This window comes from Phanerochaete carnosa (genome assembly GCF_000300595.1).
Source record: "Phanerochaete carnosa HHB-10118-sp unplaced genomic scaffold PHACAscaffold_4, whole genome shotgun sequence".
Lineage (NCBI taxonomy): Eukaryota > Fungi > Basidiomycota > Agaricomycetes > Polyporales > Phanerochaetaceae > Phanerochaete > Phanerochaete carnosa.
This window is the reverse complement of record NW_006767631.1, coordinates 3,661,492-3,683,492: the sequence shown is the minus strand read 5'-3', so window position 1 is coordinate 3,683,492 and position 22,001 is coordinate 3,661,492. Positions and strand designations below refer to the sequence as shown.

The 22,001-nt window shown below is 54.3% G+C and overlaps 10 protein-coding genes across 10 annotated transcripts; 3 read left to right on the top strand and 7 right to left on the bottom strand.

Annotated features, from left to right (window-relative positions):
* Window positions 1–2: 2 nt before the first annotated feature.
* On the bottom strand, window positions 3–618 carry PHACADRAFT_81201 (uncharacterized protein; the record flags this gene model as incomplete). The annotated part of the gene is made up of 3 exons (XM_007395076.1): window positions 3–225; window positions 295–471; window positions 530–618. Coding segments are annotated over 3 exons (489 nt in total), but the record flags the coding sequence as incomplete, so codon positions are not given.
* Window positions 619–1,087: 469 nt separating this feature from the next.
* PHACADRAFT_208418 (uncharacterized protein) lies at window positions 1,088–5,840 on the top strand. The gene is made up of 24 exons (XM_007395075.1): window positions 1,088–1,430; window positions 1,492–1,670; window positions 1,741–1,866; window positions 1,920–1,997; window positions 2,056–2,230; window positions 2,292–2,458; window positions 2,513–2,754; window positions 2,805–2,921; window positions 2,996–3,275; window positions 3,326–3,423; window positions 3,491–3,558; window positions 3,625–3,678; window positions 3,728–3,863; window positions 3,923–4,056; window positions 4,110–4,158; window positions 4,213–4,261; window positions 4,315–4,346; window positions 4,403–4,565; window positions 4,626–4,786; window positions 4,840–4,893; window positions 4,959–5,132; window positions 5,215–5,247; window positions 5,320–5,404; window positions 5,464–5,840. The coding sequence occupies exons 1-24, from the start codon at window positions 1,150–1,152 to the stop codon at window positions 5,562–5,564; spliced, it is 3,036 nt and encodes a 1,011-aa protein (XP_007395137.1). The 5' UTR covers window positions 1,088–1,149; the 3' UTR covers window positions 5,565–5,840.
* Window positions 5,841–9,151: 3,311 nt separating this feature from the next.
* On the bottom strand, window positions 9,152–10,694 carry PHACADRAFT_255024 (uncharacterized protein). Its single transcript, XM_007395074.1, has 6 exons — window positions 10,564–10,694; window positions 10,421–10,508; window positions 10,240–10,363; window positions 10,068–10,182; window positions 9,713–10,003; window positions 9,152–9,657 (listed from the first exon to the last, which is right to left on the bottom strand). Exons 1-6 carry the CDS (start codon window positions 10,676–10,678, stop codon window positions 9,266–9,268), a joined length of 1,125 nt encoding a protein of 374 aa, XP_007395136.1. The 5' UTR covers window positions 10,679–10,694; the 3' UTR covers window positions 9,152–9,265.
* Window positions 10,695–11,169: 475 nt separating this feature from the next.
* PHACADRAFT_255023 (uncharacterized protein) lies at window positions 11,170–12,228 on the top strand. Its single transcript, XM_007395073.1, has 2 exons — window positions 11,170–11,280; window positions 11,333–12,228. Exons 1-2 carry the CDS (start codon window positions 11,216–11,218, stop codon window positions 12,156–12,158), a joined length of 891 nt encoding a protein of 296 aa, XP_007395135.1. The 5' UTR covers window positions 11,170–11,215; the 3' UTR covers window positions 12,159–12,228.
* A 618-nt stretch (window positions 12,229–12,846) lies between these two features.
* PHACADRAFT_255021 (uncharacterized protein) lies at window positions 12,847–13,595 on the bottom strand. Its single transcript, XM_007395072.1, has 4 exons — window positions 13,361–13,595; window positions 13,191–13,304; window positions 13,037–13,128; window positions 12,847–12,983 (listed from the first exon to the last, which is right to left on the bottom strand). Exons 1-4 carry the CDS (start codon window positions 13,548–13,550, stop codon window positions 12,966–12,968), a joined length of 414 nt encoding a protein of 137 aa, XP_007395134.1. The 5' UTR covers window positions 13,551–13,595; the 3' UTR covers window positions 12,847–12,965.
* A 544-nt stretch (window positions 13,596–14,139) lies between these two features.
* Window positions 14,140–16,155, bottom strand: PHACADRAFT_255019 (uncharacterized protein). Its single transcript, XM_007395071.1, has 3 exons — window positions 15,063–16,155; window positions 14,831–15,003; window positions 14,140–14,778 (listed from the first exon to the last, which is right to left on the bottom strand). The coding sequence occupies exons 1-3, from the start codon at window positions 15,714–15,716 to the stop codon at window positions 14,334–14,336; spliced, it is 1,272 nt and encodes a 423-aa protein (XP_007395133.1). The 5' UTR covers window positions 15,717–16,155; the 3' UTR covers window positions 14,140–14,333.
* A 239-nt stretch (window positions 16,156–16,394) lies between these two features.
* PHACADRAFT_160814 (glycosyltransferase family 22 protein) lies at window positions 16,395–17,313 on the bottom strand (the record flags this gene model as incomplete). The annotated part of the gene is made up of 4 exons (XM_007395070.1): window positions 16,395–16,705; window positions 16,758–16,938; window positions 16,994–17,139; window positions 17,196–17,313. 4 exons carry the CDS (start codon window positions 17,311–17,313, stop codon window positions 16,395–16,397), a joined length of 756 nt encoding a protein of 251 aa, XP_007395132.1.
* A 620-nt stretch (window positions 17,314–17,933) lies between these two features.
* On the bottom strand, window positions 17,934–18,457 carry PHACADRAFT_255017 (uncharacterized protein). The gene has a single exon (XM_007395069.1). The coding sequence runs from the start codon at window positions 18,385–18,387 to the stop codon at window positions 18,196–18,198; it is 192 nt and encodes a 63-aa protein (XP_007395131.1). The 5' UTR covers window positions 18,388–18,457; the 3' UTR covers window positions 17,934–18,195.
* An 80-nt stretch (window positions 18,458–18,537) lies between these two features.
* PHACADRAFT_160812 (uncharacterized protein) lies at window positions 18,538–19,228 on the top strand (the record flags this gene model as incomplete). Its single annotated transcript, XM_007395068.1, has 5 exons — window positions 18,538–18,540; window positions 18,661–18,815; window positions 18,900–18,945; window positions 19,002–19,042; window positions 19,099–19,228. The coding sequence occupies 5 exons, from the start codon at window positions 18,538–18,540 to the stop codon at window positions 19,226–19,228; spliced, it is 375 nt and encodes a 124-aa protein (XP_007395130.1).
* A 93-nt stretch (window positions 19,229–19,321) lies between these two features.
* Window positions 19,322–21,126, bottom strand: PHACADRAFT_91510 (uncharacterized protein; the record flags this gene model as incomplete). Its single annotated transcript, XM_007395067.1, has 9 exons — window positions 19,322–19,774; window positions 19,821–19,893; window positions 19,947–20,101; window positions 20,157–20,282; window positions 20,337–20,387; window positions 20,515–20,645; window positions 20,707–20,935; window positions 20,990–21,025; window positions 21,079–21,126. Coding segments are annotated over 9 exons (1,302 nt in total), but the record flags the coding sequence as incomplete, so codon positions are not given.
* Window positions 21,127–22,001: the final 875 nt, after the last annotated feature.

Genomic DNA, 22,001 nt, shown 5'->3' with positions numbered 1-22,001 from the left:
TTATCAGAGAGCGGCTCGGGGCGCTTCACGAGGTCCGCGTAGGCGAGCGGGAGCCAGTGTGGCACGTTGTATTTGCTCGCGAGGAGGATCTTCTGCAGCGGGTCGTGCAGCCGCTGTGCGATCTCTTCGAGGGCGAGGTCACGGATGTTGTCGAAGACGTAGCGCGTCGCGATGGAGAGCAGTGCGATCCAGTCGTCGAGCGAGTCGATTGCGGGTCTGTACGTTCTGTTCATTTATGAGGAAGGCGACGGATGAGAATCGCTTCGATGGATGGCGGGAAAGTGATGCACGTACCTGTCGTAATAAAATCGCAAAAGGCATCGGAACTCATGTACAGTCACGCCGTATAGGACGATGGGCTTTGCATCCGACTGTCCTTCCGCCTCCTCCCCAGGCGGTAGTGGGCATGCAAAGAGTCCTCGGAAGAACTCCGAATCTCGTATGAGGAAGTGCCGATGCACCTTGAACAACCTTCGTTCAACCTGGAGAGCATCTGTGTCCTCAGCACCACCATCTCCAGAGCATACACATGTAACGCGCCATGAATACCGTTAGGTCATCCTGGAAATAATACTCGTCGTCATGGACCGCGTCTGTGGAAGTGGGTGATGTGGACATGGGTGTGCCGACCGAGTTCGGAGCGTGTATTTTGAAGAGGCTGCGTTTATATGACTACGCTGCTTGCTCAATTCCCGCGGGATATGATGTGCGCGGGGGAGCAGGAGAATGCGATGCTAAAGAAGGTCGGACTCCGGCCCATAGTTGCCTGATGCAGATGACATTGACATGCTGTCGCCCTAGATCTCTGCGGACAGGAAAGTGGGTGGTAACATTTTGAGTCCGGAAGTGCCCCCGTGAGCCTGAGGCCTGAGCAGATCTTGCCTAGGATGCCTATCGCCGTCTATCTTTGTGTCTATTTAGGCCTAGTCTCATTTCCCACCGGAGCAATGCGGAATATATCACGTGAGTTGCACGTGAACAGTAGAAGCTTGACAGGCTCGGCCGTTGCCCTGATGCAATCAGCAAGGTCCCATCAAAGCGATGCGGCCAATATCTTGATGATTTACGACTTAATATCGACCTTACCTGAATTGCGCTCTCGCGACCACCTCTACCGCGAGAACCTTCACATTTTTCTAGTTATTTGACATGTCAGGAGACCTGGAGAAATTCATACAGCAGCTATTGCGCAACTCCGAAGAGCTGAAACTCGTCCTTGAAGCCGAGGCGGTACCACGACCAACAGACAGCGATTCGTCCTCGTCCTCAAGCAGCTCCCCGTCAAGCAGCGAGTCTGAGACTGACTCTGATTCTAAAGTTCCTGGAGCGATTACCAGGTTGAAGCAACGTCGCAAGGATGCCAAGATCAATAGGAAGCGTGTGCTAGCTGTGGTTGCACACATTGACCCGTATGGAGAAGAGCAAGGATGGTGAGCTCGCGCATTGGATCGTTTTCGACTTATGACTTGTGGCTATAAACTATATGCTTAGTGTCTTTATCTTCAAGTCTCACATGAAAGCGTCCACAGCGGGGAATACCATTGTACAACACACTGTTGAGCATGCGTTCCCGATATTGAGTGGATTCACTATTGCAATGGCCCAAGCGAAGCGGAACACCATTGATCTCACCTCTGCCTCCATGGAAACTCTTAAGCAACCGCAGTCAGGTACCATCATTCTCTCCACTTTAGGGCGAGCTATCGACTAACGTGCACCACAACCTGCTCCTGGGTGTAGCGGAATTCAAACTGACCTTGCACCCTGGACACGACCTGTCTCAAAGGTCGATCGCTCTCACCACTCAGGATTCTCCACATCTCAAGCCCTTCCTAACGGAGGTCAAGAGGCTGAAAGACATTTCTGGTTCTATTTTTTGCTACTTGCTCAAGATGATTAAGCTCAAGCGAAAAATCTAGTCGTTAACTCCGAGCCTGGGGCAACTCCGTCATACCCCTGGATACTTCCCTATACATCAAAGTCGAAGCCATCTCTTCGTTAGTCAATTGCCCCCGTGACCGTGATGTACATGAAAATGAACGTCCTGTCGCATAGTTTCGGCTGAGCCACAGGACCTGCGTCACGTCCACCGGCAGATCTCTGAACTCTTATCAGAAGCGTCTGCAGGGTCTCTCGGTGACGATGCCTTCGATACATCTATCATCCGCGAATTCTGGATACGATCGCAAGTCGAGCAGCTTTATAATTCTGGCTCGCAGACCTCTTTGAAGTCTGTACCCCAAATCTCTTTCACCAGATAAGTGATATCTCTAAAATGTTGATCCTCTCAGGCTGCGCATTGGAACTTTTAATGTCAACGGGAAGCTGCCGTCACAGGATTTGTCGGCATGGGTCAGAGGCCCCTCGACCGGCGCGAACAAATACATTCCACCCTTGAAAGAGCTTTCTCCCTTTTCATTAGAAGGTATCGCGACGGACTCGTCGGGAGAAGGAACTGGTTGAGTGACAAATCATATCACTACTCCATTTGCACCTGACAGTATCATTATAGCGCTGCCATTCGGGAAACAGCCCGACATTAGTGCGGATTCCAATGCATCGAGCGTGACGGACTTGCCAGTTGCTGCAGCTTTCGCCGGCAAATATGACGACCCGGATTTGATAGTTCTAGGATTTCAGGAGCTGGATCTCTCGGCTTCAGCGCTGATTTACTCCGCGGAAACTACACGTGAGGATGCTTGGCTTACCGCGGCGCTGGCTGGGCTGGGTGAGAAAGCTGTAGAATACGAGAAGGTCAGAGCTTCTTCTATCTCGGAGTTTTCGGAGCTTACCTATATTTCCAGCTCGCGAGCAAGCAGCTCGTCGGAATGCTGATGGTGGTTCTAGTCAAGCGAACAATGAAAGACTGCTTCAAGCGCATCCAAACAAATTCGGTCGGCGCAGGAATTATGGGACTCATGGTACACGCCCGCTCTCCTCAGCCTCGTTGTGCGCGCACGCCCCGTCCGCTGACTCGCACATTGCGCTTCCGCAGGGCAATAAAGGCGCCGTGGCCCTGCGCCTCGCGTTCGAGCCCCGCCCGACGCGCGACGCGCGGCACCCGCGCGGAGCCGTGCTCACGTTCGTAAACGCGCACCTCGCGGCGTTCGACGAGATGTACGAGAAACGGAACGCAGACTTCCACGACATCTCCAGGCGGCTTGTCTTCGACGCCGGCGCTCCCGCCCCCGGCGCCCCGTCTCCGCAGGCCGGAGGTGCGCCACCAAACGCGCCGCTGCACGCCTTCCAGAGCGATGCCCTGTTCTGGCTTGGCGGTAGGTTGAGCTGATTTGACATTTTGGAGAGTCGCTGACGCTGCGTGTAGACCTTAACTATCGGATAGAACTCTCGGACTCAGACGCCCGCGCGCTGCTGGCGGATGACGCTGTGGATAATTTGCCGCTTCTGCTGCAATATGACCAGGTTCGCCGCTTCGTTGCTCGTGTTGTGGAGTGGGGCATATGCAAAGACGAGCTTAACTGGCGCACAGCTGAACTTAGCGAGGCGGACTGACAAGGCATTTGCTAACTTTATTGAACATCGGATATTACATTTCCCGTGCGTGCCTCCTGTACGTTCTTGCTCTCTGTGGAGCCGCACTGACGGCCTTCATCTCCCTTGCAGTTCATATCGCTTTAACTCCGGGGCGCTTTCTGACAATCTAGGTTATGACTTGAAGTGCGTACTGTTGCCAACTGTCGGAGTCGCCGTTAATTTTTGGTTTTAGGCGTAAGCCGGCCTGGACCGATCGTGTTCTCTATATTCCCTCTGTAGCGGTGCGCGTCCAGCAGCAGACATACCAATGCCACAAAGAGATTACGATGAGCGACCATCGCCCCGTCTCGGCGACTTTTGAACTCCGCGTGCGCCACGATTCCCGACTGCACAGGACAGGCGCGGGCTTATGCTTCTTGGCCCGCAGGTACCGACCGTCGACGGCGAGAAACTCGACGCTTTCGCGCACGGCCTATGGAAAGAGGTTTCCCATATCGAAGATGCGGAGGACATCCCCCGCGTGAGCGTAGAACCAGCTGCGATCGACCTTGGTAAGATTGAGTGCGTGATAAGGGTGTTCTTCCTCCGCCCGCTGCGCTCTGACCGCAGGCCAGGTACCACCGGGAAGCCCAGCAATCCGTTCTAGTTCGGAATACTGGCCGCGTGCGTTGGGTTCCTGTACGGCACCGCCACTTCGTGGCTGACCTCGCCCTCCAGGTTCCGTTCGCATTCAGATTCGTCCCGCTTGCGCCTGGAGAGCCAATATGTGAGCAGTCCCCCCAAAACGGAGCGGACAATGGCTAAATGTCAGCGTGCCAGGTCCCCGCTGGCTCCGCGTCAAACCAGTTGCGGTGCGTTTCCATCTCGCGCTCGCCTTCAGCGGGCCTGACAACGTTTTACTGCGCAGGGTCTTGTGCGACCTGGCGAACACAAGGAAATAATCTTGACCACGACCGTCGACAACCCCGTTGCCGCGAAGCTCAACGTTGGAGACCCACATCTGGAAGCAACGCTTGTGCTGCATGTCGCGCGAGGCAATGACAGCTTCGTCGTCGTCAGCGGGGATTACGGTGTGTCATTTTCTCGCTTTCGCCGCAAGAAGGCGCTGAATTCAGTAACCGGCTGTGCAGCTCGCACCTGCTTCGCCACAAGCATGCAGCGCCTGGTGCGGATGCCTGGGCCTATGCGGATGACGGGGGTCCGAAGGCTGCTTCCTGACGAACAGGCCGCGACAGCGCCGAAAGAGGTCATGCGCCTCATCAGCTGGCTCATGAGCTATGGCAGCGATGTTGTGCGTATTCGCTGCTCCTTGCAGTCCCGCGTGCGCAGCTTATGCACGTTCAGGATAATCTGTTTCTTGCGCCAGGAGACCTCGCTCAGGTCGACGAAATTCGTGAGGTGAGTGCAGAGTTTAGCACCGGGCTGCCCCGCGTTAAACAGACGATGACGTTCGTTGTTTACAGGCACTCGACACCGGTACAGAGCTGCCTGTGCCGGACTCAAATAGCCGAGCTGCCCTCGCCCTGAGCGTCGCGTCTTGCCTTTTGCAGCTCCTGGACGCTCTGCCCGAGCCGTTGGTCCCGCCCCATCTGCACCAGGCGTGCGCGGAAACCACGGATCGCGAGTCTGCGTTCGAGGTGCGGCCTGTGCATTGCTGAACCTTCGCTTTGTCAGAGCGGCTGACTGTAGGCATGTGATGCTTTCATTCATTAAATTCAGCTTCTCAACGGCCTGCCCGGCGCCTCAGTCAACGTACGTCGTTATAGCTCCCGTTTCTTCTCTCTCCGCTCCTGGGCCCCTGCAGCTGAATGGCATAACGGATAGGTGTGGATCTCGCTGACCTCGCTGTTACACTTCTTGTGCCAGCAGGACGCGCGTATGCCTGGTGCTTTGCGCGTCCGTCGGCTAGGTGAGCACACTTGCGTCCTCCGCGTTGTCACGACGAGTGTATTGAAAGATGTTCCACAGCGGCTAGATTCGCTCCTGTCATCTTCCGGGACGAATCAGCGTTGTCGAAGCCGATATCTCCCGTGGGAAAACGCAAGTTCATTATGCACTTCGTCTCATAAGCGGATCGAGTCAGGCGTTTATGAGTAAGATGTGGTATAACGGGGAGAGGCGCATATAGATACAGGCGGAGGACAGATGCACAGGTGCAGATATACATTTCATTGTAACAGTAAGCGAAAATCAAAGCCGACAACACCGAGAAGCAATCACAGAGAGCATAGTAGGACGAGAAGGTGGGTCGAGAGAAATTGCGGAGCCGTAGGATGCCAGCATCGACTTGGCGCCGATAGAAGGGCTCAGCCATTACTGCTTCGGCCTGAACGTGTGCCAAGGATTGGTCAGACCGTGTCCGAGAGTTGCAGAGCGTGATTTGGCTTACACAGGCGCATAGAGGCACGGCTGGTTCCGCTTAGCGCATTGCCCGCAAAGCGGTTTCTGGCCGTCGCACTTGAGCTTGCGCGCTAGCGGGATGGGATGGTCAGTAAAGGCCAGAGCGAACAGTGTGAACGCTGCTCACCGCGACAGAACTGGCAGGCCATCGCTGTGCGACGCGGGGTGCGGGGAATCTCCTCGCCATCGCTGTCGTAGGGGACGCTGCTGGAGGCCTGCGCCACAAAACGTCAGCGGGATGGCCACATACAATCGGGAAAGTGCGAGCTGTACCTCAGTAGAGCTCATGATATCGATGAAAAAGTTGCGAATATGTGCTGGATGAAGTGATGCAATAGAGATACGTAGGCTGTCTGGATGTGCTGCTGTCGGGGAGGATGTACGTCTTATATATGTCGCAGCCGCCACCGCCCTCCTACAAAGCTTTCGGTATCAGTGTCCGGCATTGCGCACGGAGAGAACGTGATGACTCCGACGGCGCTGGGAGCAATCCCAATGCTATGCGCCGGCCACTGAAGGGCGGCAGGGTTACACTTGTTTATGCGGCAGATGGCTGGTCCTCGGCGCGAAGCTGCTAGATGCCTGCAAAACCGGAGGCCTGTGCCACATCTCTGAGATGGGCGGTCGCAGTTCACGTAACGGGGCGAGGGGCAAGGCAAGCGCTCTGTGGATGCGGGGAACACACCCTCGCGCAGAGGCGTCGCGCAGCCGGGACCACGAGAGCTCGGCAGGCGCTTCGATCTAAGTGGACGCACCTCCGTTGTCGGTCGCAGCTTTTGATGCCGATCAATATGAAAAGGCGGTATCAAGATATTCGATCTTGCGGACCCTGCGGGATCGCGAATATCTGCACTAGGAAGCCAAGTACTTCTGTAGATCAGCTTACGGTAGGCGGACAAAGATAACCCCCGGGGAATTGCAGCCTCAACACAACCCCGGAGCAGTCTGGCTTAGTGCAAGCAGCTCTCGGAACTCGGCCTGGCTACACATCTGAAAACGGAACAAGGGAAGCATGGGGCCGCATGGGTGTAGCGGAGCTCTCAAGGGCAAACGGGCCTAATGAGCGTCATAGAGCAGGAGCGCGAGCGCGCAGGGGAAAAAGAGTGGGAAACGCGGAAAACCACGCACCAATAGGCCCGTCATGGTCGGTGGGCGTAAGTTTGGCGCGTCGCCAGCACTGCAAATTTGGATGTGTCCGGGTTAAGATACGATATCGATGATGCAGGCTACGTGTAATTCCCAATTGATGCACAGCACGAGGCGCACTGGGTGGCCAAGGAGATATTTCCTTACTGTGCTCCGATGTTGGTGTGTTATAATCTCCTAAACATCATCACCTAAAGCCCTTCACAAGCGATGACTCGAGTACATAGCTGTCAGCATGAAACCCGTGACAAGTTAAAACTCAGAGAAGAGGGTAACACCAGTTTTGAACAATGTCATTGAATGATGCACCAGATGTCTCTTCACTGCTTTGTAATCCAGCCTCGATCGAAGACGGAGAATGAGCTCGACCGAATCGGATGGGCCACTGACGATAATATTGGAAGCTGAGTACGAGACAAGAGCGCCGGCTTCGGTGCCGACTGCGCCGGGCTACGAGCGACAATAACAGTCAGATTGTCGTCAGTAATGTTCAGTTACACAAGATCCGATAGCGAACATAACAGTGATTCTGGGTCGTGGCATCTGTCCCGCAGCTCGTCTGTACATTCCCGCCAGAAGGGCCTAGCTCGTACGAAAATAATCCGCGAGACCCGTTCGCAGTCGTGTGGGCAGCAACGAGATGGTCTTGTGCAGATTTGGAGATAACGGACGAATCGAGCGAGCTAACGGAGCGGGGAGCCGCCACAATCAACGTCTGTAACGGCAGTGTTCCGCGCGCCGGCGACCTAACGGTTGATGCTCCAAGGCTGCACAGGTTGCACCTGGGAGGAGAGTATGCCGGCCATGTTGCAGAAAAGCTGTACACCGTGGTAAGACATGCTGCACTGGTTAAACACTCCAGCTGGCTACTTGCCGCGTGGTCCTCGACCCGAAAAGCGCTTTCAGGGTCTGCCCGCAGGCTCTCCGACGTGCGAAACTCCAAATGGCAGACCGTGGATGTGTTATCCTCGCGCCCGGGGTGCCACGGATGCGGTAGCTGTGGCTGCTTGCCAGCAGATATCCTGACTGGCCTCGACTGCGTATTTCGTCGCTATCAGCGGATAATCCAGGCAAGTTCACGGCGACCCGGGAAGTTTTGGGCGGTGATCCAGAGTGCGTTGGGGCGAGCCACAGACCGGATACAATATTCTGGACATAGGTAGAAAAAATGGCATGAGTTGTTGGTCTATCCCAAGAACACGAGCATGGTGGGTGGCAGTTTGTGGGCTGTGCGGCAAAGCAACATTGCGTGCCCGAAGTGGAAAATAAGGCTGTCTCGGAGATTGCCGTGCTTCCGCATATGGCGAATATCGTAGTTTGAACGCTTGCGAAGGTGAGATGCCTGGCCAGGACTTTTCTCCTCGGCAAGGGCAAGTATCGTTCATATGATAAAAAGCAGTAATGTCTGACGTGTCGACGGTGCAGCGAGCATTGCCATGCATTCGAGTCGCCGAAGCGGCGTTGCAACGCATGCCACAACCATGCCACCAGCGAGAGGCAAGCGAGAGACACGTTCGCTTGTCCACACGCTCGCCGGTAGTCGCCTCTGCGAGCCGATAAATCTCAAGAACGCCGAATTGTATGGCGGGGTTTCTTCATTGTGTGTTACTACAGCCCAATTGACCCAGACCATAGCATTTAAGTTGACGCACCAAAGACAAGCAGGTGCGGCACGCTTTCATTGAGGCTCTCACTAGTCGCTAGCAGTATTTATTATCTACACAAAGATGGCTATACCCAAGATACTTCAAAACCATCTGTGCACAAGCGCGGCATTACCGGCGTACTCGCCTGCAAATTCTCTGCCTGCGTGGTGTGACTCAGCCCGCCGTGTCTTACGTGCTGTCTCAGGGTAGGGCATCCTAGCGTGTGACCGTACAGTTAACATCCGATGGGGTATCGAGCACTGCCTTGTTAATGACGCAATAATCTTGAGCTCGGCCTCCGTAAATCCTCGGAGTACGGATGTGACATCGATCGCCGCGAACGCTGCTTAGCTCGGGACGCGTTTTCGCCTAATAGCCATCCACAACTTACCACCTCAATCAGCACGAAACATGCAGCAAATCTCGGTAGGTTTAAGAGCTCCGCATGATAGCCAAACAGTGCAGTTGCATTCTTGTTGTCATAAGGCCGAGTACCACCAATTTAACCAAAATACACTATTATTATACATGCAGCGATTGTCGTTTGCATCTACGGAGAGTCTGCTGCAGGCCAGGGCTCACGCGAAGAGTTTCTTAAACGCCTTCTTCTCCTTGTCGCGCTTCTCCTTCTTGCGCGCACGCACCTTCTCGAGTTCGACGACGATCGTTGCATCATCCTTGACGAGCTCGTGCGCGGCGACGAGGTCCGCCTCAGCCGTATCATCGTCCTTGAGCGCACTGTGGCCCAGCGCGCGACGGTACAAAGCCTTAGCCTTATCCGCATCGTTCAGCTCGAGCCGGTCGAGCACACGTGTTGTGCTGCTGATCGCGAGACGCGGCTGCCCCACACGGATCGCAGCGAGCGCGGAGTTGAGCAGCAATGGCGCGAGTAGTGCGTTATACGAGTCTTGGAGCTCTGGTGGGGCGTCCTCAGGCAGGACAGGGTGCACATCGAGGTAGCGGAGCGCCTCTGTGACGTACAGTCAGTGCTCTAGTCTAGATAGTTTGTGCCACAAGAGACGTACTCTGGTATTTGTTGAGTGCTGTCTCGGTCTTACCCTCCTTGAAGAGCTTGTTGCCGATCTCCCGGATCTCGCGCGCAACGCGGAGGGCGACCTCGGGCTTCTCCTGCACATTGCCGTCGCTCAATGCATCCTGGTCATCAGGGTAGTCTTCGTAAGGGTCCCCGTCCGCTGCTGCCGCTGCACTCTCCGACAGCGAGGGATCCGATGAGTCAAGCTGACCACATGCGGCAATGGTGCACGGCTCAGTGGGGACATCGCCAGAGGAGGTAGGATGGTTTTCGATAGCACGGACTGCAGAGAACAAGAGTCAGGTTGCGAAGCACAAATATCAACTATGATCGTTCTCTATACGTACATATCGACTTTCCGCGAATGACCTCGCCGAACACGACATGCTTGTTGTCAAGATGCGGCGTGGGCGCGGCTGTGACGAAGAACTGCGAGCCGTTTGTGCCAGGTCCTGCATTTGCCTATGGAAAGCACTACAATGGGTATTTCGTGACAAGACGATATGCAGGCAAACGCACCATGGACAGCAGGAACGGCTTGGTGTGCTTCACGTCAAAATTCTCGTCCTCGAACTTCTCTCCGTAAATCGACTCGCCACCGCGTCCGTCGCCCATAGTAAAATCGCCGCCCTGGATCATGAATCTAACATCTCCCCACGTCAGCGTCTGTAAACTAGCGCATAGCAACGGTACGACTGACCCCTTGATGACACGATGGAAGTTGCATCCCTGGTAGTGCAGGGGCTTGCCTGAGTTTCCGACACCCTTCTCGCCAGTGCAGAGTGCACCTTCAGGCCAGGCGTTCAGTCTCTGATCACGCTCTGAATAACACAGATTACGCACGGAAGTTTTCGGCAGTCTTCGGGACGATGTCATCGTACAGCTGGAAGACGACACGACCCGCAGGCCGGTCGCCGATGGTGACGTCGAAGTAGGTCAACGAGCGAGTCTCGGACATGTGGGGTACGAAGTTCCTCTGGCGTGAGATGTCGGCTCATGTTACTTCACGGCTTTAAAGCTGAAGAGACTACAAACGGGAAGTTGCGAGAATGTTCCTCACAATCTCGAACGCGAGTTCCGCAACACACGCTTGCCATGCGTTTTCTAATAGCGGTAACAATCGTTCTTACAACAAGATTTAAACAGCTCTTACCGATGCAGTGATACCATCAATCATTTGCTTATTATAACTAAATATTTTGTAAGCGTAACAAGCTAGAGGTAAGTAGCGAAAAAGTAGGGGCATCCTAGCGCTCATATAATGACGGTTGCGCGCCGCACCGACTGTGCACCACAGGCATTGTTCTTGCGACCATTCCAGCATGCTATTTAACCTCTTACTACGTCTCATTAGGTGTGTCACACCGTGTATAGACATTTTGTGCGAAGTTCATGACGATGCAGTGCTGTTTGTGTCTTTCTCTACCCCGGCTATGCGTCGTACAAGACCCTCTCACAACGCCCCGCGTCCGAAGTTGAACTCGAGCGATGGCTCATGTACTGGAGCGTCCTGGGCTGTATTCTCGCGGTAGAATACGTTGCAGAGTGGCTTATATTCTGGTGTGCCCGCTGCCACACGCCCTGTGTCGTCTGCTGACTTATGATGAGCCAGGATCCCGTTCTACTTCACCCTCAAAACTCTCTTCCTTCTTTGGCTCGCGCTCCCACAAACTGCGGGCGCATCCATCCTCTACTCGACACGCATCCAGCCCTTCTTTGCCGCACACGAAAAGGAGATTGACTCCGCTCTTACGCAGCTCAAGAATTACGTGTACAACTACCTCCAGCGGCTCCTCCGCAATGCCTGGGGCCACGTCGTCGCCTCAACGAACCAGGCTCCGGGAGGCGAAGCGCGCCCGGACGCTCTCGACGAAGGTGGCCTCACAGGCGAGGCCGCCGTGCACTCAGGGAACCCACCGACGCTCTCCGACCCGCTCTCAGGGCCCGCGCAGCTCGTGCAGACCTTCTGGCGGAGCTACGGCCCTATGGTCGTCGCGGCGGGCTCGGGCTTCATGCGTCAGGCGCAGAGCACTGCGCGTGCGAGCGCGCAGGCCACCGAGGAGGCTATGGACACGCCGCCCGCGGGCCCGAGCCGGCTCCAGTCGTCGTCGTCCGTCCTCCAATCCGTTCTCGACCGCCGCCGCCAGCTCGAGGCGGAGCTTGCGGCGCTCGACACGCACCCCGGCCTCCAGGGCTACGACGTCTCGGAGCCTGCGCGGCCCTTTCCGCCTGCGGACGGGCACACACGCACCTCGTCGCCGTCGTCGCTGCGCGAGCGCCCGGGAAGCGGGAATGGGAAGTTCGAGGAGGTTGAGGTTCCGAGCGACATCGAGAGCGAGGACTTGATGTCCCCTGACGCTGAACGGCCACAAGCAAACAAGGGCTGGTTCGGATGGAGTGGAAAACCCCAAGGATATGAGAGAGTGAAGACCGAGTGAATGACAATTATGCCCAAGCTATCATCCGCTACTCATCTATTCTCTTGAAGGTGCTTGTGATGTGCATGTGGTATATATGTGTATATACTTCCAACTTTTGATTAAAACTACAGTGAGGTCAAGATGTTGTGTGAGGTACTAAGCGCCCACAGCCTTGCAAGGCTGGCAATCTCGTAGTCGGAACATACGGGTATTGTGGCATTGGCGCGAGTACCGACGCGCGGTGTGCTCTATAGAAGGCTCCCAGCCGTGATGCTGAGCATGTTATTGCTAAACGACCAAGGCCCCGGGACAGATGGGCAGGGCACATCGGATGTAGGTGTAGGTCAAAGTGGTTCTTGATGTATACACGTTCGAGTATAGTCTACGCGCCACAATGTTGCTTTCTCAATATTGCTGTGGGCATGTCGCTTTGGAGGAGATCGTGATCGACGCTACGCAATACTCGCAAATCCACTAAGACGCAATTAACAAGTTCCCGAATTTGAAGGCCCCCTTCTACGGCGACAGACTGATGGAACTGAATGGCCTAGTGGCGTCTGGGGTGCCCTTGTCGAATTGAGTTTTTTTGGGCTTCCCGAGCCTGCGCAGTTGACGGCTATTGCGTGCTATTCGCTGCTCGCACCACCTGACCCCGCTTCCGCACCAGCCGTCGTCACGACACAGGACAGGCGAACCATTGATCAATCCTTCAAACGCGTTGTTAAGTTTGTAGTGTACAAGTACATGGGGTGTTACATAGCGTCATTCGTGACTAGCGCAAGTTCCTATTATACAATTACTGGCTCTATCTTTGGTCCCAATAACTTAAGGGGAGTTCTTGGTCTACGACAGGCATATGAGCGATGGGTAGCAATTACAATTCAAAGCGTACTTACACCGGTCGAGACACCGGTGACGGGAGTGGGCTGCTCGTCCTGGGAGTGAGATACGGCGTGAGAAGAGCGCGCGATGGCGGCAAGGTCCACATCTGAAGTGAGTACAGTCGGTCTCAGGGAGTCCTCAACGAGCACACTGACAAGCGGCACTCACCTGGAGACCTAAGGGCATTCTTGCGGATCTCGGCCGCACGCCTTTTCTCCTCTTCGGTCAGCGTGACCGACGGCCTGCGGGCAGAGGTCGTGCCTTCCTCGCGAGGGACTGGAGCTGGTTGCACGCGAGTCAAACCTCAGGTGGCGGCCAAACACCGGAAGTGTACTCACCCTCCTCCCCGTCATATTCACGCTCCCCGTCGAATTGAGCGTCCTCCTCGAGCTCCTGCTCGTACCGAAGCGCGCCCCAATTATGCGGCCCCGCGCCATCCTTCTTGAGCTCTTGGCCCATGGCATTGCGGGGTTGGGAGCGGTCCTTCATGATCGCACGAAGCGAGGTCGAACGCTCAGTACGGGTCATAGTGGCCTATGGTGTGCTGCGATTGAGTGCGGTGCGGACGATGTGAGAGATGATTGTAGTCAAGCTGCGGAGGCGGGTCTGTTTCGAAGAAGGTTTATATAGCCACTTGGCTCCAGACGTCCGTATCACTCGCGTGACTGCTCTCATCCCCGCCGGGCGTGTCACGTTCCAGCCGTTTCGAGTCTCGTTCTATTCAGTTCCACGGACCATCTAGGCTTTATTTGTTTCATGTCAGTTGAATGTCCACTGGTCCTCTTTCTTATGTCACTTTCCTCAAATACTAGATATCATATCACTACGTATCTTCTTGCAAGTAACGATATGGATTAATTACCTGAGGAAACGACTGACGATATTCCGGGCTCTGTTGTGGGGAAATTGACGTAGGGGCGGGAACTGCCGAGATCTGGTGGCAGATCGTCATAGGGCGCCCGTTGTACTATTTTAGCGCATTTTGACGCATTTTGGGCAGGTTAACGTTTCGACAGGCTAGCTAGGCTCAGCAAGAAGATACGTCTGGTCGCCGACGCGCGAATAACACGAGGCCCAGCAATTTCTTCGACTCGCCAGGCACGAGCGGGAGCAAACGAGGTGACGGGCCCGAATTAATATTACTGGGCTACGAATTGAAAAACTCGCAGCACTATTCTGCTGCCATGTACATTGCATCTTCCGTAACTATGGGAGAGCAGCATGGAACGCTCCAAATATAATGTATCATACAGAATATAACAATAGGATGGGCTTAATCTTCATTTCCGTGAAGCGTCGGCTTCGCTCTGTTTATCTGCACGTCGCAGAGACCCCATTCGGCCAAAACACACCCTCGACGATTTGCTCGACCCTGCTAAGATCTTTCGTCGGCTGCGGCCGTACCCAGTTCCCCGCCTTGTTCGTGCGCGGTGCGCTCTGGCATTGGATGAGCATGTCAACGAGCACGCGCTCGCGAGCCTGGGCGACCTGGGATGCGACCTTGACACCGAGCAGCGCAGCCTCGGACTCTTGCAGTGGGTGCTCACGCATGCAGAGCGCGACGTACGCCGGCGTACGCCACCGTGCGATTTCGAAACGATCTGCGAGCAGCAGTCGGTCGAGCGGGTCGAGGGAAGATGTCGGCGCCTCGAGCTCGCACAGGGCATGCTCGCGCAGCTTTGGGAAGTAGAGTGAGGTTGCAGCGGAGAGGAGTGATATCCAGTCCTCTACGGTACACGAGGCTGGCTGGTGTATCCTAAAACTATGATCAGATGTTATGTTCCGAGATCCAATGTAGCTCGACTTACCCGGAGTAGACAAAGCGTAGCAAGATCTCAAATGCCTCCACCGTAACCTGCGGCAGTTCAATCGCAGTTTCATCTGAGAGCCCACGCCCCTCCTCCCGGGCAAAAAGCTTCCTAAAATATGTTGACTCCCGCTCAAGGAAACAGCGGTGCACCCTGAAGAGACACCCGTCCACCTGCAAAGCACAGCCCGCTCAGCGACCGCAGACAACCCAAACACCGCCGAGCAACTCACGTTCAACGTCACAAGGTCGTCTGTGAAGTAGAACTGGCTGTGCCGCGTCGTCTTCGGCGAGAAGTTCTTCAGCGAGAGCGGCTTGCTCGGCACGGGCGCATGGAAGAACCATGAATGACCGAACGACGTCGGCGGCGGCTGTGAGTGCGGCGCGGGAGACGCAACGGAGGGCGGTATGCTGATACTCGTAACATGCGAGGCCTTTGAGCGGGCGTCCGCAACTACGCCGGAGTCCGAGCTGTCGCGGGACGAGAAGCTGGCGGCGCTTGCCGCGGGCGATGGTGGACGTGATACTTCGCCTAATGAAACGGGGGAACAGCGTCCGTCGAGAGGTTCCGATGACGCAGGTGGCGTTTCCAAGAGAGCATGTTGTCCGTTGAGTGGTATGGTATGGTCCCAAAACTTCCCCGGTTGCTCCCATGTGGAGGGGTAGGCTGGTGGGCTGGCCCATAAGAGACCGGGGAGACGGAGGAATGGAGGATCTTGGACTAGTTCTGGCTTGGGGTCGTATTCGGGGATCGGTGCGGGGGCGGGAGGCGTAGGAAGGCTGGAGGAGGCCGACGATGACGAACTCAATGATGCTGAGCCCGAGCCGGACGCATGCGGAGAGTGAGACGACAGAGCAGAGGAATGTTTCTGCGACTTCCTGGGCATAGCGAGTGAGAGTATGGGCGAAAGACAAGAAGGGCGACGTTCGCAAGCAGCTTCGTCATATTAGTATTCAGAGCATCCCAGCGTCTTGTCTCCTAGTATGGCTGGGAAGGTACCACTATCAGTGACGTCCAGGCAACACCTCGCGGCGATGGGCAACAGGCAGGTGCAGGATAGACTGTGCCATGTAAGGCGACCGCGACCGGTCTACGCTGCGCGCGATGCCACGATATAGCTCGCAGAATGGGAACACGCGCATCCGATATTATGCCCCCTAGCCTCATGTGCTGTCAGGAAAGACCGGGAAGCATCAGGGGAAAGGGCTGACGCCATTGAATCGGTGGCGCGCAGCGTGTAGGGCGAACCCAAGACGGGGTTCTCGAGAACGAACGTTGCATAGACACACCGCTTTTGTCGTCGCGTGTTCGTGCAGATGCATGCACACGCAGATCATTGCGGACCCTTATCCTGTTACGATGCGATCTCCGACAGCCTAATCTGACAGTCCAATCACACGGCATGTTTACTGCGAACACGGAGATTCGTCAGTAGCTGTCAGAGCGATACGGTGACGTAGCACATACCACGCCTCCGGAGAATCCGACACAGCTACTGAATGGGCGCTTTAGACTCAGTACTGCTTCAGAAGAGCGAGATAGGCCACTTACCGTATAATTGTTACTAGGATACTGGATCGGCGACTCGTTTTAGACATTCGAGTTCTGCAAGGTAAATCCCAAGACTAAGTCCCTCCTTCCACCCCATTTCTATGCTCTCCGGTATGTGGTCCAAATCGAGGTGGGGGTATATCCTTTTATCAAGCTTCAAGCACTGCGACATGCGCTGATCCAGACTCCTGACCGCAAATGGCGGTGTCACAAGATACACACCACCAGTGCCATCGCTAGACGGTAGGGAAAAGAGGGCATTTCGCACCTCGTCGGCGTCGGCGCCCGCAAGGTCGATGATAGAGACCAGGCCTGACTGGACGTCTGCAGCACGAAAATAAGAGCTAAATCTTTTTTACAGGGCCAAAGCGCGCACCGGTCTCGGGGATGGCAAGAAGATGCCTCGGTGGCATGTAGGTTTTCCAATAGACGATTGCGCTACTATGGTTGGTCTGCTGTACCAGCTCGTGGACGCGAAAAAGCGATGGTACGATTCCGCCTTGATGCAGAAATCCGAATATGACAGCCAGCACGATGTTGCACAATGCCGTCGAGACCTGTGGGAAAAGCCAATTCTCACTCCCTGACAACACGGATATTAAGCAGACTAACCCAGAATAATTTGCCCAGCCGGTCAATGATACCACTATTAGCCACCAACAGGATTGTAGGAAATACGAGCGGAATGAGAAAGCGCGGTTCCTGATGCGGCTGGAACGATAACAGCAAGAGCGCTGAAAGAACGGTCCAGGCGCAGACTGCGAGGGGCAGGTCTAAGTCAGTAAGCACATGTACCGCAAGAGCCTGAGCTAACCTCGATTCATACGGGCAAGAGAGTCTCCAGAAGAATTCTCTTTGACACCTCGGTCACCGCGCAAGGCCTGCCAGCCTGCACGCACACCGGCGACAAACAATGGGGGTCCGAGTATCATGGGAAGGTTGACTACAACGTGCAACCAGCGCGGATGTATGCCGTGTTCGGCGAGGTTCTCGGTGCGTAGGTTGTACAACAAGAAATTGTACGGCGTGAGTACAGGTTTGGCCGTGCTCCCCAGAAAGTATACAGAATCGACCCCAACGTAAACGAGATAGGCTGAGATAGCAGCGAATACCGCGGGTGCAGAGACGCGGAGGAGCGAGGTGAATCTAACGGAGCCTCCTTCTCGGATGATACGAGAGATTTCGAGTAGCGTCTCTATCGCAACAGGCGCCGTAAAGGCGATAAAAGTTATTCTTGTGAATATTCCGTCGACGAACAGTACGGCGAGTACGCAAATATTCCGCCGAAAGGCATTCTATGGACAGCCGTTAGTGACGCCACGTTATTATGAACTGAGCTCACTCACTCTTGTTCGACTTTGGAGCAACTTCCAGAAGCGGTCCAGGACAAAAACTACACACAGTGCCTCGAGAGAATTAGAGAACGGCCTCACCTGGAAGGTGAGCATGACATGTGAAGACGACAGAAGAGTCAATGCCAGCAAAGGCTTCCGCGGTATCAGACGATACATGCATGCATCTACGCGGCCACTCAGTAAGTTGGTACACTCCACTGATGTGTAAGCGCACCCAGAAAGAATGAGAGAAGGAGGAGTACCGCCCTTTCTGCAAAGAATATATGGGCAGGCGAAACATCTTCGGCAGATAAGTGAAAAAGACATTTTTTATGCATGTATTTCTCAACGTACTGTCAGATAATTTATGTAGTACGGTGAAGGCAGCTCCAGTGGTCATTGCAGGTGGGAGTATGGATCGACAAGGGAACGACAGGTCCCACTCCCAAGTCTTCAGTGTATGCAGGCCGAGCACACTGCCTAAATGTTCTCATATAACCTTGACGTTTTCGAGACACAGCAAATGAAATGACCTGCAGTAACTTCGCCATTCTGGAAGTATTCGTCGGGGTGTATGTAGCCCGTGCCAACGAAGGCGAATACGACTCGTGCAGCGACCAGAAGCGTGTAGAGTCGACCGTAGCTCTGTGAAAATAGCTCAAATAGAGACATTCAAAAGGGTACCAAAGCAGACCGTGTTGGTCACACGCAGCGCTATGGATGAGTACGAGACGATGTGAGCGTCGAGGACAAGATACGGAACGTAACCAAGCGCCCATATACGCAGCTTAACCGAAACCACCATCTTCCCCATCATCGGCCATGGTACGCATCTTTTGTGCATCGACTTTGGACCTGCTCTGAACTATGCTTTATCACGCTGTGTCGCGCTCATACAATCACTTACCTCTCCCTCGACCGTAAACCCTCGCTTGCCAATCCAAGGCTTCATTACACTTCTGTTCGGAATGCAACAACCTGCTCTATCCCAAGGCCGACCCCGACCGCCGCATCATGGTCTATGCATGTCGTATCTGCGACTTTGATGAGCCAGGAGAGAACAAGCTAGTCTACCGCAATGACTTACTTACAGTCACAAAGTGAGTATTCGTTTCCAAACTGGGGACCGCATTCGACGGTCAGTGCTAGCATCTGAACAGATATTGACCGTTGCTGGATACTAGGGAGCAAGTCGGTGTCACGCACGACCTCCCAACAGATACAACGCTTGTGAGTCTTGAGCCCTATGGTATCGAGGCTGTCTGTTGCTAACTGGCGGCTTACAGGCGCACGCGAAGATGGTTTGCCCAAAATGTGGGAATGACGAGTACGTCGACGGAATCTTATTCAGGAGCTTCGACATCTCATTCACACTTTACGTAGTGCTGTCTATTTCCAAGACCAGTCGAAGCGAAGAGAAACTCGGATGATACTCTTCTACGTCTGCACAAAATGCAATCACAGCTACCTCGATCCAACGCTACCTACAGATAGCAGACCTGATATAGAATGAATGGTTCTGGAGAGGTATATTTGGTTTACGAGACACTGATACTGTATATGCACTGGGCACTAATGAAATATAAGATGTCCATTAAACCGATACCTAAGCAGGGTTTGTGCTCATATCGATAAGGATAGGCGAACATGTCCCACACACCTTCCAGCCACCAGCAAGACCCATGACATCTTGTGGGTCGACCCGCCGCTTCGTCGCGCGCATCCGGGGCAGGCTCTCTCCGAAAATCTGCTCTACGGGCGTGCCTTTGATTGCGTAGTTGCCGTACAAAGATGCGGCGCCGATGTCCTGGCCTTCAGCCATGGCGACAGCCTTCAGGTGGGCTGCGCTCTGCATGGCAGCAGCCCGCACGATCGGGTCCGCCGAAGAGGACTCCCATGCGTAGTAGATGTTAAGCGGGAGCAGGCCATGCTTGCGCGATGGTGGGTAGGCGGAGGATTGTACTGTGCCATGCGTAAAAATTGTCTCAAGGAAGAGCTCGACGTCGTAGGATATCAAAGAGGCGGACTCCGGTCCAAGCTTCTGTGACCAGAACTGTGCCTTTCGTTGAGCCGGTGTGGAATATAGACGGGAGCGAACAACCTACCTGGGTCTCGTTATTAATCGCCTCGAGCAGCCCAGGCGTGAAATGAGTCAGTGATACAGTATTGTATACAGCCCTGCGAAGACGGAGGTCGGACAGCTTATTCGATATACGATATCTCATGCATACCGAGCACCGAGTGTCGCATTGGGCAATGACTGGACGAGAGATAAGAACGAGCGAGTGCTGATGTCCTGTTCGATCGCAGGAATTGCGAGGAAGTCGTCGAAGATGCCGGGTGGCTGGTTGGGCGCGTCGTAGAACATAAGGATAGTCATCACAGGCTACTTGAGTATTCGAATGAATATCGATAAATGCTGTAGAGAGAAAACCACGGACCATTCCACCGGCCACGGTGTATGTCGGAAGGACTTGTGCCTTAGGGTCCATCACGTTGGCTTGGAACTTCAGGGTAGCAGCATTGAGGGCATCCGGTTGGGCTCCGACGATGATCGAGACACCACCCTGGGGTAATAAGTGAGCGAGAACGACGTGACAGGGTGAAAGAAGGTGTCGCACCCAGACTTGTGATTGGGTGTAGGCTTTCGCTTCAATCTGTGTAACAACGCCCTGCGGTCGAGTAAAAATGGTGCACACAGCTGATCAAATGCACAAGGCACCCACGTAGTTGTTGTATCCACCCTGCATCGCATGTGTTCAGCCTACACGCCCTCTCCAAGAGCTAGCTTTTACACACCTTCGTGCTGAAGAAGAGATCTGGGTCGCTCTTCTCAGTTACATTGACGACCCGTCCATTAGGCAAAACAATCTCGAAGCTGACAATATTATCGACCGTGAGCCCGTGCTGATTTGTCAGCCAAGAATACCCTAAAATGCATAGGTCTCGTCAGATAAGCTCCAACAATTGTCGATCCGCGCTGCAACGGACCTCCACCGTTGCTGACACCGCCGACCCCGACGCCCGTAATACGGGCCCCGACGACGTTCACGCCGTACGGCTCGAGCGCAGCATAAACCTCGTCCCAGATGAGGCCTGTACCGTAGGTGACCGTCTGTGATTCATTGTCGTAGACGACGTTATTGAAGCGCGACATGGCAATTTGCACGCCAGTTGTAGAGGAGAACCCCTCATTGGCGGTGTGCCCGCCGCTTTTAACCTGTGGAGCAGCACGTCAGAGGCAAGACAGCCAAGAGTCGAGATATGTACTGACGGCAAAGGGAGTTCTGGTGGCACCGAGAATTTGCAGCTGTTCGATCAATGTCAGTAGAGAGTTGGCATTCAAGTAGATACCCGCCTTACAATCTTTCCCACGTCCTCTGCTGTTCCTGGTTCGACAGAACACTCTGATTGACCAGGACCATAAGGTAATCTTTGGAACTTATCAATCTTGTGTCAATGGCCACAACGATGCTCTTCTTGTTGACTTTATGCTGTGGTGCAGCTAGTGGTAGTTCATGAGCTAGCTGAAAGCGCAACTCGAACATGAGATGTGCGGCTCACATATACGCCTTCTCCCCTCCCAGGCAATCCATGGTAAACTCACAGTCGTTGATATCCATGGGCTCTGACCCCGTCTCGCCTCAGGACGCCATGCGAGCACATGAGATAGGAGCGAGTCACGGTTTGCATCTGGGCTGTGTGAAGCAGGAATAGCAGAACCAGGAAGATATTCTGGTGTTCTGTACTTGTAAGCCAAGAGGTCGCCGTTTGTGTTAAAGCACTCCTCAGGCAACTCTTCGAGTCTGAAAAGCAGCGGATGCTCTCAAAGGACTCCTCCTAGGGTTGCATGTCATGAAAATCCAAACGGAAGAATGTGAGAATTTAACATGGGTAGCCTGGGCCCTACCAGTGTGTGTGCGGTGATTTGGCCCGGGGGTGCATAAATCGGTAGAGGCTTGTTGCTGCAGTTATATACCTCACAGTGCATGAAAATTGGAAATTTACTGTATCTATCATCCTTTCCGACAAGCTGACAGCTCGAATATTAATTAATACCATGAACTCGTAGACTATAGTATATGCTTCCAGATGCCCTCGAGTGGAAGATACCAAGTGCTAAGCGCCCTCAAATAATTTGGGACCGGGGGGAAATTATTAAGCACCAGCCACCACTCGCGACAATGAAGTTTGTCCGATGCCTTGGAGCGCTGAATAATGGAGTCGTCAGACGAGTTAGAGTACCCACATGTCAATAACACTTTCAGGAGGATTAGGAGAAGAAA

Bases quoted from the DNA above. Each gene is read 5' to 3' on its own strand.
- PHACADRAFT_208418 (XM_007395075.1), top strand. From the start codon at position 1,150: ATGTCAGGAGACCTGGAGAAATTCATACAGCAGCTATTGCGCAACTCC. The intron at 4,566-4,625 runs GTGTGTCATTTT...CCGGCTGTGCAG, and splicing joins CGTCGTCAGCGGGGATTACG to CTCGCACCTGCTTCGCCACA. The intron at 5,405-5,463 runs GTGAGCACACTT...GATGTTCCACAG, and splicing joins TTTGCGCGTCCGTCGGCTAG to CGGCTAGATTCGCTCCTGTC.
- PHACADRAFT_255024 (XM_007395074.1), bottom strand. From the start codon at position 10,678: ATGTCCGAGACTCGCTCGTTGACCTACTTCGACGTCACCATCGGCGAC. The intron at 10,509-10,563 runs GTGCGTAATCTG...CCTGGCCTGAAG, and splicing joins GAAGACTGCCGAAAACTTCC to GTGCACTCTGCACTGGCGAG. The intron at 10,364-10,420 runs GTCAGTCGTACC...GGGAGATGTTAG, and splicing joins TTCCATCGTGTCATCAAGGG to ATTCATGATCCAGGGCGGCG.
- PHACADRAFT_255023 (XM_007395073.1), top strand. From the start codon at position 11,216: ATGTACTGGAGCGTCCTGGGCTGTATTCTCGCGGTAGAATACGTTGCA. The intron at 11,281-11,332 runs GTGTGCCCGCTG...ATGATGAGCCAG, and splicing joins GCAGAGTGGCTTATATTCTG to GATCCCGTTCTACTTCACCC.
- PHACADRAFT_255021 (XM_007395072.1), bottom strand. From the start codon at position 13,550: ATGACCCGTACTGAGCGTTCGACCTCGCTTCGTGCGATCATGAAGGAC. The intron at 13,305-13,360 runs GTGAGTACACTT...GCGTGCAACCAG, and splicing joins TGAATATGACGGGGAGGAGG to CTCCAGTCCCTCGCGAGGAA. The intron at 13,129-13,190 runs GTGAGTGCCGCT...TACTCACTTCAG, and splicing joins GAATGCCCTTAGGTCTCCAG to ATGTGGACCTTGCCGCCATC.
- PHACADRAFT_255019 (XM_007395071.1), bottom strand. From the start codon at position 15,716: ATGCCCAGGAAGTCGCAGAAACATTCCTCTGCTCTGTCGTCTCACTCT. The intron at 15,004-15,062 runs GTGAGTTGCTCG...TGTGCTTTGCAG, and splicing joins ACGACCTTGTGACGTTGAAC to GTGGACGGGTGTCTCTTCAG. The intron at 14,779-14,830 runs GTAAGTCGAGCT...TCATAGTTTTAG, and splicing joins CTACGCTTTGTCTACTCCGG to GATACACCAGCCAGCCTCGT.
- PHACADRAFT_255017 (XM_007395069.1), bottom strand. From the start codon at position 18,387: ATGTCTCTATTTGAGCTATTTTCACAGAGCTACGGTCGACTCTACACG.